Source organism: Cydia pomonella, chromosome 6, assembly GCF_033807575.1.
Source record: "Cydia pomonella isolate Wapato2018A chromosome 6, ilCydPomo1, whole genome shotgun sequence".
Classification (NCBI taxonomy): domain Eukaryota; kingdom Metazoa; phylum Arthropoda; class Insecta; order Lepidoptera; family Tortricidae; genus Cydia; species Cydia pomonella.
In genome coordinates, this window is record NC_084708.1 from 9,470,716 (window position 1) to 9,488,548 (window position 17,833).

General features: G+C 36.2%; 1 protein-coding gene across 1 annotated transcript in view; it reads left to right on the top strand.

Annotated features, from left to right (window-relative positions):
• Positions 1–7,448, top strand: part of LOC133518884 (facilitated trehalose transporter Tret1-like) — a 28,026-nt gene extending 20,578 nt beyond the window's left edge. The window contains exon 4 of the mRNA XM_061852653.1: positions 210–7,448. Within this exon, the coding sequence (XP_061708637.1) occupies positions 210–1,178 (969 nt within the window). The 3' untranslated portion in view covers positions 1,179–7,448. The remainder of the gene's footprint in view (positions 1–209) is intronic.
• Positions 7,449–17,833: the final 10,385 nt, after the last annotated feature.

The following is a 17,833-nucleotide window of genomic DNA, read 5'->3' on the forward strand; positions in this document are numbered from 1 at the left end:
GTTGTACCTAACTAAATGTGTTGGCGTAATTATTTGATGGCAGATTACGTAAATTACGTAAATACCTATCCTGCTTATATACTGGAAACTACAAAAATGATAATTGGAACCACACTACAGCACCAATAACGCTTGCTTGCGACACTGGAAAATATAAACACAAGTATTGTTTTCCACTTTTCTCATCAGTTGCAACTTGGGTTTTTCAGTTCGGAATCCTGTCACAGTACGCCATCGGGCCATACGTTTCGATGCTTGGATTGGCGAGCTTCAACATCGCAATACCAATCCTGTTCGTGGTCACCTTCAGCACCATGCCGGAATCTCCGTACTACTTCTTGAAGCAAGGGCAGCCCGACCAGGCCGAGAGGTCGCTCAAGAAGCTCAGAGGACGACGCTACATGAGAGGGGAATTGGAGAGCATGACACATCTGGTGAATGAAAACATGAAAGAGAAAAGTCGATGGAAAGATTTGTTGATAGTTGGCGGTAATAGAAAAGGGCTAATAATTCTATACGGCATATACTTCACACAACAGTTCTGTGGGAGTACCGCGATCATTGCCTACGCCCAGCAAATCTTTGGGGCCGCAGACGGTGGCTTGGGGGACAAAGAGTCCTGTATCATATTCGGGACAGTGCAGTTGTTAACATCTGCAGTTTCATCGCAGCTAGTCGATAGGTTAGGAAGAAAGCCACTCCTCCTTATTTCATCATGTGGTGTTGGTTTGACTAACATTATTGTAGGAGCGTATTTCTTCATTAAGCATGAAAACAGTGAGTATGTTGTAAATTTAAAATTCATTCCTATTATTGTGATACCAATATTTATATTTTCATACACCATAGGATTAGCTACAGTGCCTTTCGCTATTACATCTGAAATATTTCCTACAAATATTAAATCGAAGGCTACGTGTGCTATACAGATGTTCGTTGCGTTGATGACGTTTGCTGTCACGAAGTTGTACCAAGTGGTCGCGGACAACTACGGGAACCATGTAGCATTTTGGGGTTTTGGGGCATTATCAGTGGCCGGGGTTATATTTATTTTGGTGCTCCTTCCTGAAACTAAAGGCCAGTCATTTGCAGCCATTCAAGAAAAGCTTTATGCAAGTGAAAAAGTTGTTTACGAAAAAAGGGATGACCATGTTGACAGAGTAAGAATTAATATTTAATTAAAGTCAATCAGTTTCTACTTTTTGTGACTAATGGTTACTAGGTAAATTGATCAAAATAATAGGTTGAAATATCATTATTTAAAAATATGTTTCATTTAAAAATTTCTTGTCACAAAACCATACATTTTACGATACGATTACCACTTTACTTTTATTTTCGCTAAAACTTTGATATGATAGACTTCACTCTTGAAGAACAAAAAGAGAAATTAGAAGATACTCCATAGATAAGGAAGTATTTTTAAGGTAAATTTAAGTTTATTTTTCAGTATTCGTCCGTTATTCAAACCGTTTTTTATTGAATAAAGGTGCTCTCAGCCAGTGTGATATTTAAGATAATATACACGGTATAATTAATAAATCTTATACTTTTGTACGTACAATATAAATATAAGATAATTAAAAAAATAGTGAGATGAAATAAAATTGTATATACTTTCATAAATAGAGCACGAAATATTTCAAAGTAAGGACCGACCTTTATTAAGTTATAATATAAAAAAGTTTTCTATTAGATTAAACCGCGCTAATTTTCCTCTGATTTGAATACAAAATTAACAAAATGAACTCGCCAATTATATTTTACGGTACGTGCGGTGCACAAATCATAAAGTTAAGATAACCACCACCATCATATAATAATAAAATCAATGTTACTATTCCGAATATAGCTTGAATCTCTTATTATGCACCAACCACCAACACTTCAAATGTACTTACGAACTTTTGTACTTATAACATATACCTACTTTCTTAACAATTAAATTAAATGTGTACATTTATACAACAAAAATATAACAAAAACATACTGAGCCAAACATGTCTCTATCTCTATTAGTATAATATGTATATCATTAGTCCTCAAACTCTTCAATTGTATTGTTTTATATTCCATAACAATATACTTTCTACTATTATTAAATTTATAGGCCACTGGACGAGAAATAGGCCCATCTAACTAATGGCCAACCACTAAATTCAGTCGATTTTGAGATAATTAGCGTTCACTCGAACGTACCAAAGTGTTGGTAGTGTCCAACTCAGACACAGCCTCAGCACCCTAACTGCTTATACCGCCTCCGTTCCATCAAGAGTAACATTATAAAAATAGACGATAGACATACCTATATTTCCAATGAAGTCTGAGGTCGGATATTTAATCGTAAACGAGGTTAATGTTGATTTTTGATAAGATCTTAAGACGTGTGGCATTATATATACAAGGTTGATATATGTCTGCCTACTTTACCGTCTAGAGTTTAGAACATTGTTTCTACATATTTTCTGGAAACATATATTCTAACGGCCTCCTTGACTAGTCGGTTATAGAGGGCCTACCTATGAAGCAGGAGGTCTCGGGTTCTAATCCTGGTAATGGCATTTATTTGTGTGTTTATCGCAGATATTTGTTCCGGAGTTATGGATATTTTCTTTTCTTTATGATATAGGAGGCAAACGAGGAAACGAACCGCCTGATGGTAAGCGATTACCGTCGCCCATCGCAACACCAGAGGGGTTGTAAATGCGATGCCAACCCTTAAGATGGGAGTTCGCTCTTTTCTTGAAAGTTTGAAGGTCTTATCGGTCCGGTAATACCGCAAGGGGAGTTCTATGTATATCGTCTATTATTAAGCTTACTGTGGGACTAGGTGGATTTGTGTCAGATTTACCCCTAATATTTATTTATTCGTCGGTTAAGAGTAAACCTGCTAAATCATAAATAAATTTTTGAAATTTATTTATTTTTAACTTGAATGTCTATAAAAATAGGTACACATTTATCTGTTTTCAAAAATGAATTTGGCAGGTTTACACTCTTAGCTAACGTATTTATTATTTATTTATAAATCTTTTGATGTGTTTGGTGTTTTAACCTACGAGAACAATTCATCTAACATTAAAGTGCTATGCAGGTTATGGCTCTGAAATAAAAGTTATTATAGTCTGATTCATTCTCATTTTCCTTAGGCCTTCTTGAGCCACGCTTCGAGGTCGTGTTCCGTTTTTGCTAGAGTGCGTCGACCTGCCGCAAATAAAGAGCAACCGAGGAAGTTTTTTTAATTCGCCTACTTTGATTCGCTCTATGCTGTAGGTATTACTTTTAATCTACACAGCACGAATAAATGAGAATAATTTATCTTAATGTACTGTCGACGTCAAAAATAAGTTTACATTTTGCGCCTTATTACAAAGGAGTAAAGCGCAAAAGTGTAAACATTTATTTGACGTCGACTGTACCTATCATTTTTATTTATGAAAAAAAGAAATAGGTTTAATTTGGGTTCCGTGTGTTATTGTTACAATAGTTATCAATATGCTCCGTATAGCATTCTTCAAATCAAGATTCAGTATAACCTCTTGTGTAAACTGTTATGCCCTTCAGATAATTGATAACTTTGATAAGCAAATGATTGACAGTTCAAAGACGCATAACCTTAACTTTTACTACTTAAAAACATTTTCACCCTTATCAGTTATTACTTATTCTAAATAACCGATGTCTCGTGATATCTCGATGTTTAATGTCACCGGGCCTTTTTTAAGTAACACAGTTGAATTTGTTTGGCAGTGTCAAAAATAACCTACTACTGTATTACTAGTACGTACGTAGCCACGACAGCGCCCCCAATTTTATGAAGCCATAAGTTGCAATTTTACAGGCTCTGTGTGCTAACGTCGGAGACAGATCCCATAAATTTTGGCATTAAACTATAACCACAGTGAAAAAAAACTGACAAGGCATATTATGTTCATGTATTTTATGCCTGCATTTTTGTGCTTACGAAAATGTAACCTGGAAAAGTACCTACCTAATTTACCGTAGTACCGGGTACCGTAAACCCGATCAAATTTAGTTTTATTGAGTTCTTTAGTCATAATGCTATTATGCATTGTTTGGCGGTTTATAGTTCCTGTTAAATTCCTGAATATTCACATAAACGCTACTTAGTGATTATTATTTATGTATTTTCAAACACATGTGATCATGAAACAGAGTAATTATAGACATGAGTTATACATGGTGTTTTTATATTCTGTTAACTTCGGGGTATGGCTAAGTACATTTAAGGAAACTGAATGGCAAAAGTCATTTTTTTTATTTATTTTTAGTATTTTGTTTTTGTTTTTCGTAAAATGTATTTAATATCGTTGTTCTAACACGGACATAACATATCAATAACATTTCGAATATCGATCATCCGAGATAGTACATGCACTTGGCAAATGTATAAACTTAATTTTTATTAAAAAAATATGTTAACAGGCCCTAAAGCAAGTGTACATGGTCGTAGGGGCCTTATTAGATAAAAATAAATCATTGAATATCTACAAAATGGAGTTAATTAGAACACCGGTTTCTTTGAGAAAGTTACTTAATTTAGGTAAACTCAGGAATGTCCTTGAAAGTATCGGACTTTAAAAATAACACTGTGTATAAATGTGTAACCTGTGTGTAACCCAATGGCATTTTTACCCACAGGTTTAAAAATCAATTATAATTTTTTTATAATGAACTTACCTTATTGTTGTTTTTTATACTACAGGTTTATATAATTATTATTTATACTTATGAGTTATTTTCTAGCTCCGCGGGAGCTTGATCTAAAACTAGCACTATTTGGAACGACTATAACCAAATGTAGGTATAATCAGTATCAACTGTTGTCATACTACTTGCAGTTGTAAATAGTCATCAGTGTTTCTCAATACTTCCTATTCTTTTTAATTAAAACAGCGGTGGCAGCATGGTCCCATTTTTATCACTTGTCACTATGCCCCTCACTTTCGCGCTTATATACTTGTTAGAAGGTGACAAACATGGTGACAAATGATAAAGAGCCGACCATCTTAGTCCTACTGATGATATACAATCAAACAAACGTCAAATATATGTTAACCCTTTGGCACCTTAGGTACATTTTTGACGTCGATTGTACTCATTGCATTAACTTGCCTACAATATGCTTGTGTTCTCGATATGCCTGTCTATTCACTATTCGGACAGAGTGGGCAAATTTCGAACACAGGAAAAACTCTAAGAAAATCCAAACTGTAAATAGTTAATCAGTTTCATTTTATTTATTAATAAATTTTGGACATATAAATATAAATAATAATAAATAAATAATAAATATTATAGGACATTATTACACAAATTGACTAAGTCCCACAGTAAGCTCAATAAGGCTTGTGTTGAGGGTACTTAGACAACGATATATATAATATATAAATACTTAAATACATAGAAAACACCCATGACTCAGGAACAAATATCCATGCTCATCACACGAATAAATGCCCTTACCAGGATTTGAACCCGGGACAATCAGCTTCGTAGGCAACCCCACTACCCACTAGGCCAAACCGGTCGTCAAAACATACACGTATCGCTACCAAGTCTTTAATATTAATCCTTTACTGCATGTCATATATTGTTTCGTATGCAGTAAGATTAATTAGTTACTTAACAGCAAGTACAAAATGTTTGAAAATAACAAAATGCTATGTGTCCGTAATTATCAAATGACGAAAATACGAACATCAAATGGAATATTTATGGACACCTTGGGATAAAAAGGCGGCTTATATATCGCTGCAATATTCACAAATATACCTTCCCGATGATAAACCCCCTGTGCATCGTAGCAAAATGTATTACTTAGTTAATTATTAAAACTTGGAATATATCCACAACCTATGTATATCTATATCCGCAACTAGCCAAAGTAAAACCGTCAAACATCACCTAGTAACAATTATCCGCAAATAGCCTGGCAATGCATATTCAAAGAAATAAAATATATTATTGACCGCGATCAGTCACAAGTTTTGATTTCATGATTAACTAATAATTATTGTGATATTCTTTAGGCAAACAAGACTATCCTACAGACAAGACTATATTTTGCTAAAACAATAAGAATCAACAACAAACATTTTGAATTATGTTACCTCCTCCTAGCAAGAGTAAGAACTCTCACTATAGATGGCCGATGCTTCTGAACCAGTTTATTACCAGGACGCGGAGGACCTTAAGACGTTTGATACTCTAGTGTCCGGAATTACCTAATGTCCGTATTGATCCCACTTTCCTTTATTGAAAATATCATATTGCTACTACCCTCTAAGTTATTTTTATATTAGCTTTACGCATACTTACATTTTTGGTACTAAGTCAAGTGTATAATTTATATATTTCATTTTCATTCCATGAAGTTCACCTACGCGTTCAAATTAAAACGTTAGGTGTGTTTTTAGTGGATATGGTAAGCAGCGAAGCACTATGGGCCAGCCATATTATGGCGTTCCTGTTTTTGTATCATAGTACAAGTCAATTCATAATTATTAGCCCAGAAATTTATACAAGAAATCTAACGCATCTTTCTAATGGAACTGTACTGTCAGCACCAATAGTAGCGAATGAAATAACGTGCCAAAAGTATCTGCTAGCTTCTTACTCTACTCTCCTAAACTCTACTCCTATACCCTTCTAAATAGAGACATTTGCGTCCAAAAGTATCTGTCACAGTCTAATTGTTTGCTAAGTAATTAAGACAAATGGTAGATATTTTAAACGCGAAGTCTGATCCGTTACTTTTGATGCTGACTGTACCCACGTGCAATGTATAATTGTAACCGCGGTCGACAAAACGACCCACTTTGATTTGCTTGTATCTTTATACGAATAACTTGACAAGGCGTCGTTATGGCAAGCAACCAGCAAGCAAAAAAGTGGGACGTTTTGCCGGTCGCGGTCACAATTAATCAAAGATTTTAAATAAATACTTAATTCGTCGAGGATAGTGCAATACCGCGTAAGTAACAAATGCAGTAAGGTCCAATTACCTTGTACATTGTTTGAATTTCGAACTCTTTCGACTTTGTTAGTTGCGCGGTATTGCACTATCCCCGACGTTATAATCATCCACTTACGCGCTATGAACAGAAGTATTTCAATATACAGTCCGCCGCAGACAGAGGTGACCCCCCTGCATAATAGACTCATTGTATGCAGGGGGGTCAACTCTCTCTTTGCGTCTGACTGTACGAAAAGTTAATAGTCGTGTGTTGTTGCTGAATTTAAAAAGCATTTAATATTGTGATGTTATGAGAAACATTCCTGTATTTTTGTTTACTTAATGGCTTTGTGCTTAACGAGAAACGTGTGTTAATTATTCTTTAATATCTGTAAGATTTATGTACACAGTGTCGATTGATTTTAACAAATAATTAACAAAGTGCGATATTAAAAAAAATTAAACATTTTATTATTATTTTTTTTGTATCTACCCATACATATATAAAAACAGTTCCCATACTACTGACAAATAAAAGACCGTTAAGGGTAAAACAAAGAAATTTCATTTTTTTTTTCAATGGAGCAGGACGACTGCTCCAAACCCCAAACCACAAAGAGGGTGAAGATGTGGCAGATTTTTTTGCGCGATAGATTAAAATACGAATTTATTTAGAGCGATAGATTCAAAGACGCAGATGACGTCTGATGTGGATGAAGATAAACAGCAGAACATCAAAATTAAGAATTTATTTGAATTTTAGTGGCGACACATTTTAGTTTGTTATCGAAACATCTCCACAGTATATTTTCATCGAAGTCGCTTGTGTTTGTTTTCGCAATCCTTTTAAAACTTAATAAATATGTTACCTATTTAAATAAATATATTTTCGAAACCAATAGATATATTGTATAAGTTAAATATAATCTACAGATAAATCTACCAATAGAAAAGTACTTACACATTTCCGTTGATGGAAAATTCTCGGGATGTGATACGCTTATCGCAATGCTTATTTTTATTGACATTCGCCGCAGTAAGTATTTATTTAGGAATGCGATGTAAACTTATAGAGCCATCAGCGAGGTCGGATCGAAATGATAGCTGAATGACCCAAATACCGCTCTGATTGCATAGTAGATTGTAAGCCAAGGGGTGAAATGATGCCTTTCATCCAAGTTAAACACTCTACTTTTTATTTCGAATACTAGGAAAATAAAATAACATGACTAAGTACAATTTTCATAACATTTCTTGAGGGTACTTTCAATTAACCATTTAGGTAAAAGTATCGTTAGGTATTTATGATGGTAACCATTTCTTAGGTAAAAGTACCGTTAGGTATTTATGGAATGGTAACCATTTCTTAGGTAAAAGTACCGGGAGGTATTTATGGAATGGTACCCATTTCGTAGGTACAAATGTCGTCAGGTATTTATGATGGTAACCAGTTCTTAGGTAAAAGTACCGTTAGGTATTTATGGAATGGTACCCATTTCGTAAGTAAAAGTATCGTTAGGTATTTATGATGGTAACCATTTCTTAAGTAAAAGTTCCGTTAGGTATTTATGGAATGGGAACCATTTCTTAGGTAAAAGTACCGTTAGGTATTTATGGAATGGTAACTGTCCAGGATTGGGGCTGATGAGGGAGCAGCAACAAAACAACCCTGAACACAGTAAAAGTTGTATATTAATAAAATGTAAAATAAAGGCGCTTGATGCGCGGACGCGACATATTGCCATGCGCGTCGTTGGTGGAGTGGGAGGCGGCCGCGGCCGCGCCGCTCCGGCGCCGCTGCCCGCCGCGCCCCGCGTCCCGCAGCCCGAAATCGTCCTTCACGCAGTGCTGGCGTGAACAGGGTCCCCGCCTTGGAAGCCCTGGCTTGCAAGAGAACCATCCACTTCGGTGTCTCGGACTGGCAGGAGGCAGACTCGGTTTACTGCCCTCTTCACCATGCCTTTGGCAGTTTTAAAGTCAGCCACTCTGGTGATGCCATCCCGGCCTTTATATAGTTGGTGCACTCGTCCTAAGCGCCACCGCATCGGTGGAACGTTGTCATCCTTTATCACGACGAGGTCACCCTCCTTCAGCTCGTTCCGCTTCTCCCTCCATTTGGTCCGCTGCTGTAGCTCGCTCAGATACTCATCGTGAAAGCGGGTCCAAAAGTGTTGTCTCATCTGTTCTATTTTCTGATATCTGTTCGGACAATTTGTAGTAACAGGTGGCTCTGGTAAGGCGGTGAGTGGACGCCCTATCAGGAAGTGCCCTGGAGTCAGAGGAGACAGATCAGAGGGATCTGACGTCAGAGGGGTCAACGGCCGAGAGTTCAGGATACTTTCGATTTGAGTGAATAGCGTCGTTAGCCCTTCGAACGTCAGACTAGAATTACCAATTACACGTTTTAAAAGTGACTTTGCCGATTTTATGCCTGCTTCAAAAATACCTCCAAAGTGAGGCGAATATGCCGGACTAAAATGAAATTTGATGCCCTTATCATGGGCGGCCTCAGTCATGGCCTTTTGGCTTGCTCGCAACATTTTACCCAACTCATTACATGCTCCCACGAAGTTGGTGCCATTATCACAATAAAGGTCATGAGGCCTGCCGCGGCGTGATATGAATCGACGGAAAGTCATAAGAAAGGCCTCAGTACTCAGACTACTCACTACTTCCAAGTGAACAGCCTTGGTACTAAGACATACAAATAGACATAGCCAACATTTGGACAACTTGCAGCCCCTGCCTTGGCGATTTGCAATTAAAAAGGGACCTGCAAAATCCATGCCTGTAACTGTAAAAGCGTAAGTTAGTGTAACTCTAGGAGGAGGCAAGTTGCCCATCATGGGCTGAATTGAGTTGCCTTGAATACGCACGCACACTACACATTTTCTAAAAGTGCTACGCGCAAGATTTCTACCCCCTATAGGCCAATATTGGTCTCTAACAATATTTAATAACAATTGAGGACCACAGTGCATGTGGCTCTCATGCTCCTTTCTAAATAAAAGTTTAGTAAAAGTGTGTTTTGAACACAACAATATTGGGTGTTTTTTAGAATTTTCAGATTTTAATGAACAAATTATTTTCAAACTCCTGCAATATGCTAAAATATGTGTGTTTTCATTAAAATTTCAATCTAATTTTCTTCGCTAGAGGTTATAGATATCTTCAGAATTGCAAAGTCTCCGATTGCCTCCGAAAGTCCTAAGGAAAATTTATAGCCGTTAGTATATTCTATTACATTAATTACTGATTTTGCAAACGTGCCTTTTTTATTTGGTTTCCTCGTATTCTAAATAAAAAGCAAGTAAGTAAGTTTAACTGGGGTAAAAGGCACCATTTCAATCTCAGACTATAGCGCACGGTCCGCGCGTTGGAGGCTCTGCCATCTTGTGGCCTGAATCGGAACCATAAACATGCACATGTACACGTCACGTGTTTTCTTGTGCATAGTAGGTTCTGCCATCTTGTGGGCTACATCAGAACAAAAAACATCACATTTACGCCTCGCGCCAAAGATCTGACGGCTACTGTGCTGCCTCCTACAGTTCATGCACGCTCCCTATTGGCATTCTCACTGCGCGAGCAAGCACAGCTCGAGAGCTACCTCGACTGAAATGGGTGCCTTTTACTTTGATTAATAACAAATCTACAAACCATCTACTATTAAAATGAGGCTGACAGTTTTTCGTTTAAGATCATGTGGGGTATGAGAAACATACTTTATTTTGCTCGGAGCATTGTGGATTCCCTAAAAGTCTCTTTGCCCCACTGCTCCAGAGTTTCTCTAACCTTATAACTTTATTTGCGTCAGTTTCTTGTCTACGAAGCCTCTCAATATTTGTGCGATATACACAATAATAAACGGAGACCTAGCCCCGGAAAAGTTAGTTTGCATCTAACTGGAGTCTGCAGGTTGTATGTTGGGCTTGAACCCAGGCTCGGACAAATGGATTTGACCAGATCTGTAAAAGGAAACATCGCAAGGAAACCAGAGTATTTTTTATAATACGAGGCAAACAACGAGATGTTAAACGATAGCATGATGTTAAGCAATTACCGCTGCCCATGGACACCGGCAACACCAGTGGTTTGTAAGTGCGTCCATTAAGCAAGGAGTCCGCCTTTTTTAAGGTTGAAGGCCGTATCGAACCAGAAATACCACAAGCGACAATTCATTTCACAGTTTAGCTGCGCGAGGCTGGAAGTTTCTGGAAAAACGCACAATACAGGTCTGCCAACCATCTAATGAGGCTCAGTCTGCCCTTAGTTGGTAAAAGTTTGATGTCAATGGCTGTCGCTTTCGTAAAAACTAGTGTCTGTGCCAAATATCGGAAGTAGAGGAAACTAGATGACTCGTGGTTGCCATTATATATTCGTGCCAAAGTGTATATCTGCTCTTGCCATTGACAACTAATTTCTGATAGCAAACAGTTTTATAGTTAGGAGTCCTCAGAGTTAGGGCATTCTCCGAACTTGTTCCTTCTGTGACTAATTGCAGAATAGCATAGTTAAGTAGATAGTTACGAATTAAGTTAAGTTTCTTGAGTTTGAGTGTTAATTCAATTCATTTTACGCTATTCGCTTACGATTCACTATCGGTTTTAGTGTCGCGTAGTAAAATCGTCGTCTCTAGTATGAAAAGATGACGATTTGATTCCGTACTTTGCAGCAGGTTTGAAAATTATAGATATTTTCTCGATTTGTTTTTTGGAAATTTATTGCCACTCTTATGGATAAGAAGCCGGTCAAGCGCGAGTTCGTTTTACTCGCGCACCGAGGGTTCCGTACAAACTTTGAATTATAAAGGCGAGAGTCTTTTGATCGCTAGTACAGTCAGCGTCAAATACTTTGTAGCAGTCAAAGTGGCCAAATAGTTCGGTACACCATACTAAATATATGGTGTACCGAACTATTTGGCTACTTTGGTTGCTACAAAGTATTTGACGCTGACTGTACCTATACTAATTATATTTGTGTACAGCGCCATCTATCGGCAAATTGTCTAACTAAATCGCGCGATGTAATGGACGTATGTCGGTTTTTCGACGATAATTCTCTATCATGCGAACAGATTAAAAAAAAAAATTCTTTTATTTGAAAAAATATGTCTTTGATGTAATCTCATAGAAATTTCAAGTGTAATAAATAAACGTATAGTTGGTTAAATTGCAAACTAAATTTGGAAATATTTTTTGTTAATAAAAATTTTTTATTAAGATAGAGGTCTGATTATATTTTTCCTATAAAATTTATAGTAATGTTAATATTATGTAAAAAAAACATAATATTGCATTTATCAACCCAATTACCCGTTGGACATATATTTGACTGGATAAAATTTGCAAATATGTAGCTGCAATGTGACCAATTGAGAGCTATCGCCGCATGATGTCAATTTTCTCTATTCAAAACACATTGGTAAACTAAATGAAATAGCAGACGAGATGTTGCCAAACGTTACTAAGTACGATAACCTCTTCAGTTTTAACATTTAACTGGCTTTCCGATTTTGAACTAATATTATCTACTACTATCGTTCTATACTAGCATAGGTACTATATAGCTCTTAAAGAATAGGTAAAATGTAGCCCATGTCGCCTAGGTCAAAAAACTAATCGAATTAAATATATTTTATCTAAATTGACTCAGTAATTCTGATGCTACGATTAAACTAAAACATCTAGGTACTTACCCCTTAAGTCGTATAAGGATTGAGGGTTCAGGGAGGATTGGTATTCTCATTACGTGTATTACACTTCCACTGGAGCACCGAAACTACTGAAAAGATTTTGATGAATGACTTTCACTTGTTCCCAACTTTAAAAAAAGAGGATTTATAATAATTTAATACCTAAGAAATGAGTAGATTGGTTTAGGTACAGTTACAAACGCTTACCAGAAAACTACTAGTTACTAATAGTTAGTTATAGATAGTTAATGTGAATATTTTTTGTACGTAATACCTACGTTTAGGGTGCATATGTGAAATGAGGGGAAAAAGTTTTTAAACATTCAAACTATTCACGGGTGTTGACTTTTGAATTAGATTCGGATCAATATTTATAGGAGTTGGAAAGTACTAGAGTTGGCACTAGAGTGCGCTAAAACGACCTTTTGCACACGCTAAACAGCCACAAAAGTACCGCTTTCTGAGCAATTTTATTAAAAATGTACAGCTTCATTGCGTTTTGAAATTCTACTCAAAGAATGCATGGAGAACAAAGTACATAATGTTCCACACGAGACAGAGTTAAGAAGGATAAGTTTAGGTTTAAAAGTTTACACCAAACAACAGCTCTCATTTCTACTGATAAGGTACCATTTACCTGATTAGAAGTAGAAGATGAAACTTATATTTTATAAAATAAAATATGTTACTGCACATATACAAATTATTATTATTATTATTATTAAAGCTTTTTTTCCACTTAACAAGTTTGGCAATGTATTTCTAATTTACAACTATTTCTTCCATCTTTGTTATGTGGCCCCTCTGAGGGTAAAAGCCTCCTCCATTCCTTTCCACCTTCCTCTGTCCTTTGCCATATGCATCCAACATTTTCCTGCTGTGGTTATTATATCATCGGCCCATCTTTTCTTTTGTCTTCCCCATTTTCTTTTGCCTGTTGGGCCCGGCCATTTAGTTATTTGGTAAGTCCATCTCCTGTCTTCGTATCTTGACAAGTGCCCGGCCCAGTTCCACTTCTGTTTTAAACTAAATTCAAGGGCATCTGTCAATTTAATTTTCATGCGGATGTCTGCGTTTCTCGTTTTTTGTATTTTTCTCAGCCTCAGTATACTTCGTTCCATAGCATGTTGACAAGATAAAATTTTATTTTTTACTTTTTCTGTGTAGACCCATGTCTGGCTAGCGTAAGTTAAGCTTGGAAGAATGGAAGAGTCCATTATAGTCTTTTTTATATTGAGACTATAGTTCCCTTTAAGAATTTCTTTTTGGGCCCAGTATTTCTTCCAAGCTATACTTATTCGTCTGTCTATTTCCTTTTCATTACTATGTGCATCAAACGACACCAATTTACCTAGGTATACATATTCCTGAGCGTATTCTATCGGTTTTTCCTCTACATTTATTGTTTTCTTTTGACTATTTGTCATAATTTTAGTTTTGGAGGCATTCATGTGTAGACCAATTTTTTTGCTTTCAGAGTTTAAGCTCTGTAGCATTGATTCTAAATCTGTCGCTGATTCACTAAATAGAACAATGTCATCCGCGAACCTTAGGTGTGTTAGTTTTTTATCAAGTATCCATAAGCCTTTATTTTTCCAATTAATGTTTTATTTCCAATTAAAATCTCATCAAGTACAGCTATGAATAATTTTGAAGATAGTGGGTCTCCCTGCCGCACCCCTCTTCCAATTGTGAACTCTTCCCCTTGTTTTTCAAGTTGCACTCTACTTACACTCTTTGAATATATGTTTTTTATGATATTTATATATGTTTTGTTTATGTCATTATTTCTTAGTGCTGTCCATATGGATGGGTGTACTATACTGTCGAATGCCTTGGAATAATCCACAAAAGCTATGTAAAGTGGTTTATTGAATTCCTTAAACTTTTCTATAATTTGTTCTATCGTGTGAATGTGGTCTATTGTTGAATATTTGGGCCGGAAGCCAGCTTGTTCTATCGGTTGATTCCTGTCAATATTAGGTGCTATTCTTCTTAGGATGATAGATGAAAATAGTTTGTATATTGTTGATAGTAAGCTGATAGGCCTGTAGTGACTGATGTCAAGCGGGTTCCCTTTTTTGTACAGTAATACTATATTTGATTTACTCCATTGCAGTGGTACTTTTTCATTTTCCAGTACTAAGTTGAAGAGTTCTGCTAGATATGCAGCGAGGATTGGCGCTCCAATTTTTAGGGCTTCGTTTGTGATGTTATCGTCACCTGGGCTCTTCTCGGGTTTTAGTTGTTTAATTTGAGTCATTATTTCTCTTTCCGTTATTGGGTCTACTGGTGTTCCCGCCATATCTTGTCTAGTTTTATTACTATTATCTTTTTCAACATTTTGTGTCATATCATGTGGTAGTTTTCATAAAGAGAAGTGTAAAAAGCCGTGGCACATTTTATTATAACTGTTCTATCTTTGTTTTCGCCCTTTTCGCTGTTTAAACTTTGTATCCAATTTTTGTGTGTGGATAGTTCTTTATAGGCTCTTTTTGAACTTCGGTATGTCAACATATTCTTTTCTATAATATATTTTCTGTAGTTAGCATAGTCTCTCTTGATTGATTTATTGGTTTGTTTAAACAAATTCTTTAGTTCCTCTCTCATTTCTTTGGTCTTGCTCTTTGTAAACGTAAAGTTCTGTTCTTCTACAGATTAATTTTTGTGATTGTTCACTAATGATCTTTTCCTTGTATTTAATGTTTTCTTTTATGTCCATTTTGAGGCTGTTTGTGATTGCTTCTTCCAGTTTGTCACTTAAAGATTGTACTGTCTTATTTTTTTTAAATTCTCGCATTTCTGGTAGGTTCTTTTTTAGGTTTTGGATGTAGTTGTTTTTCTCATGTGTGGATTTCAATTTGTTGGGCATGGTTTTGAATGATCCTCGGCTAATTTTTGGTTTTTGAATATTTATAGAGCATCTGGTCAGATGGAAAGCTTGTCTTGTTCAGAACTTCTACATTTGTTACAGATTTTGGGTTGGTGCTCAATTTAAGTCAATTTCATTTTTTATTTTATGATCTGGCGATAGCCATGTCCATTTTTTGGAACTTTTATTTTTGAAATATGTGTTCATCACTGCCAGTTTGTTCTCTTGCACATATTGTATGAGGCGTTCGCCTCGGGCGTTCCGTTTGCCATAACCATATTTGCCCATTATTAGATTTTCATGAGGTTTAGGTTGTCCAATTTTTGCATTGAAGTCACCGATAATTAGCCTGTTTTTATCAGACAGTTCTTGTGCTCTTGTTAAATCATTGTAGAATTTCGTGATTTCTTCTTCGCTGGAACTTTCAGTAGGAGAGTATACTTGGATTAGCGATAGTGGTCCCTTTTTGAAGTTCAATTTAAGCAAAGCCAAGGAATATCGGAAAGAGTTTTCCGATATTCCCAGAAAACTCAATATATTGGCTTTTAGAGATTTCTTTATTAGGAAGCCTACGCCATGAAGTCCTCGTGTCTCTCCGATATAGCAAAATATGTTCTCCTTGTGTTCTTCAATGGTATATCCTAACTTTTTGACTTCTGCAAGTCCTATTATATCCCATTTTATTTCATCTATTGCATTGTTTAGTTCTAAAAATCATTCTTTTGTTGATAGGGATCTCACGTTAAATGTGCATATTTTAAGGCCTTGTTCTTTTCTTAACTTTATACTCTAGCTTTTGTTTGCATAAATATCGTTATTTCTATTCATATTATTATTTTTATTTTTGTTTGATGTTGAAATTCGTTGTATATTTTGTGTTTGTATTATTTGTCCACATGATTGGGTTGAATTTCCTTCCTCTTTATTGTTTATGCAGTTTCTAGTGTCTATTTTGGATGGAGGGTTTTGGTCATTTTCCCCCACGGGGACCAGCCGGCTTGGGGGAGGATGTTTAGTTTATTTTAGTATGTGTTCTGTTGGTGCTTGGATGGATTTCCGGTTTAATATGTTTTTTCTTATTAGTTTTTTGGAGTTGGTCCAGTTATGGGTTGGGTCAATGGTCTTGACAGGTACTCCTTCATACTGTTTCTGTTTATCCTCTTGGGCTCCTCCCTTATTTCGGTCTCCCTGGATTTGCCTTGATTCTGTGGTGACACAGTGTTATCACGCTTCCTTTTTTCACGGAGATTTTCAGGTTTTTCAGTTACTATCAGTTTGTCGCAACGCAGATAAGCCTGTTTACCCTTTTTTATTTCTTCCTTTTGTTGCGCTCTGAGTTGTTTCCTTTTATTCAGTATGTCTTTTGGGTAATCTTCGCTAATATAAATATTTTTTGGTAAAGTCTTTTATTTTTAAATAGCTCGAATTTTCTCCATGCAAGGGTAACTGAAATAAGGATAGGTCTTTGTTTGTCTTTATCAGGCTTCCCTAGTCTACGTACATTACTTAGTTCCCATTTGTCCCATTTCTCAATGTTCGCTTGCTCATTTGCAGTGTTAAGGGTTTGTAGTACTACCTCCAAAAGTTGTGTATGGTCTCTCTCCGTTTCCTCTATACCATATATTATTATATTATTTTTCTTTTGCTCTAATTCCATATGCTGTATTTTATTTTTCAGGGTGACAACCTCTTTTTTTAGTTCTTGATTTTCCGCAATAAGTGGTTTAAGTTTGTCATCTATAGTGGCCGAAATATTGTCCGTAATGGTTTTTGTAATGCTTTCTGTTTGTTTTGTAAACTGCTCTTCAAGTTTTGCCATGATCCGATGAGTCCGCAAGAATGTGAGCTTGAGATCAAAGGGTCTAACCAAAATGGCAATCGACATAACGCCAAACGGAAAGTAAAATGTATCGAGATGACAGATACAGGAAAAAGTCATGTGACTATTTCCTTTCATTATTTAAGTTTCGGCTGCCGTTTTCTATCCACGATTGTCGTCTTAGCTAGAGCTAGGCCCCTTGCTCTATTTGATTTTCTAGAGGAAAGTCCAAAATGAGAGGGATTTCTGCAGTTTGGATTTTATTGGAGTTTTCACTTATGTGTCCGCAATTTCCCCATTCTCCTCTATGGAACGAAAAAATATATGAAACAAGATAACTAACCTTTGGTATCAAACAGATAGAGGATCTATTGGAAATGTTTTTCATCCACGTTATCTTGGCGGCAATTTACAGGCTATGAGCTACAAGACAAGAAAGATAACACTTTACCCTTCTAATGCCGGCTG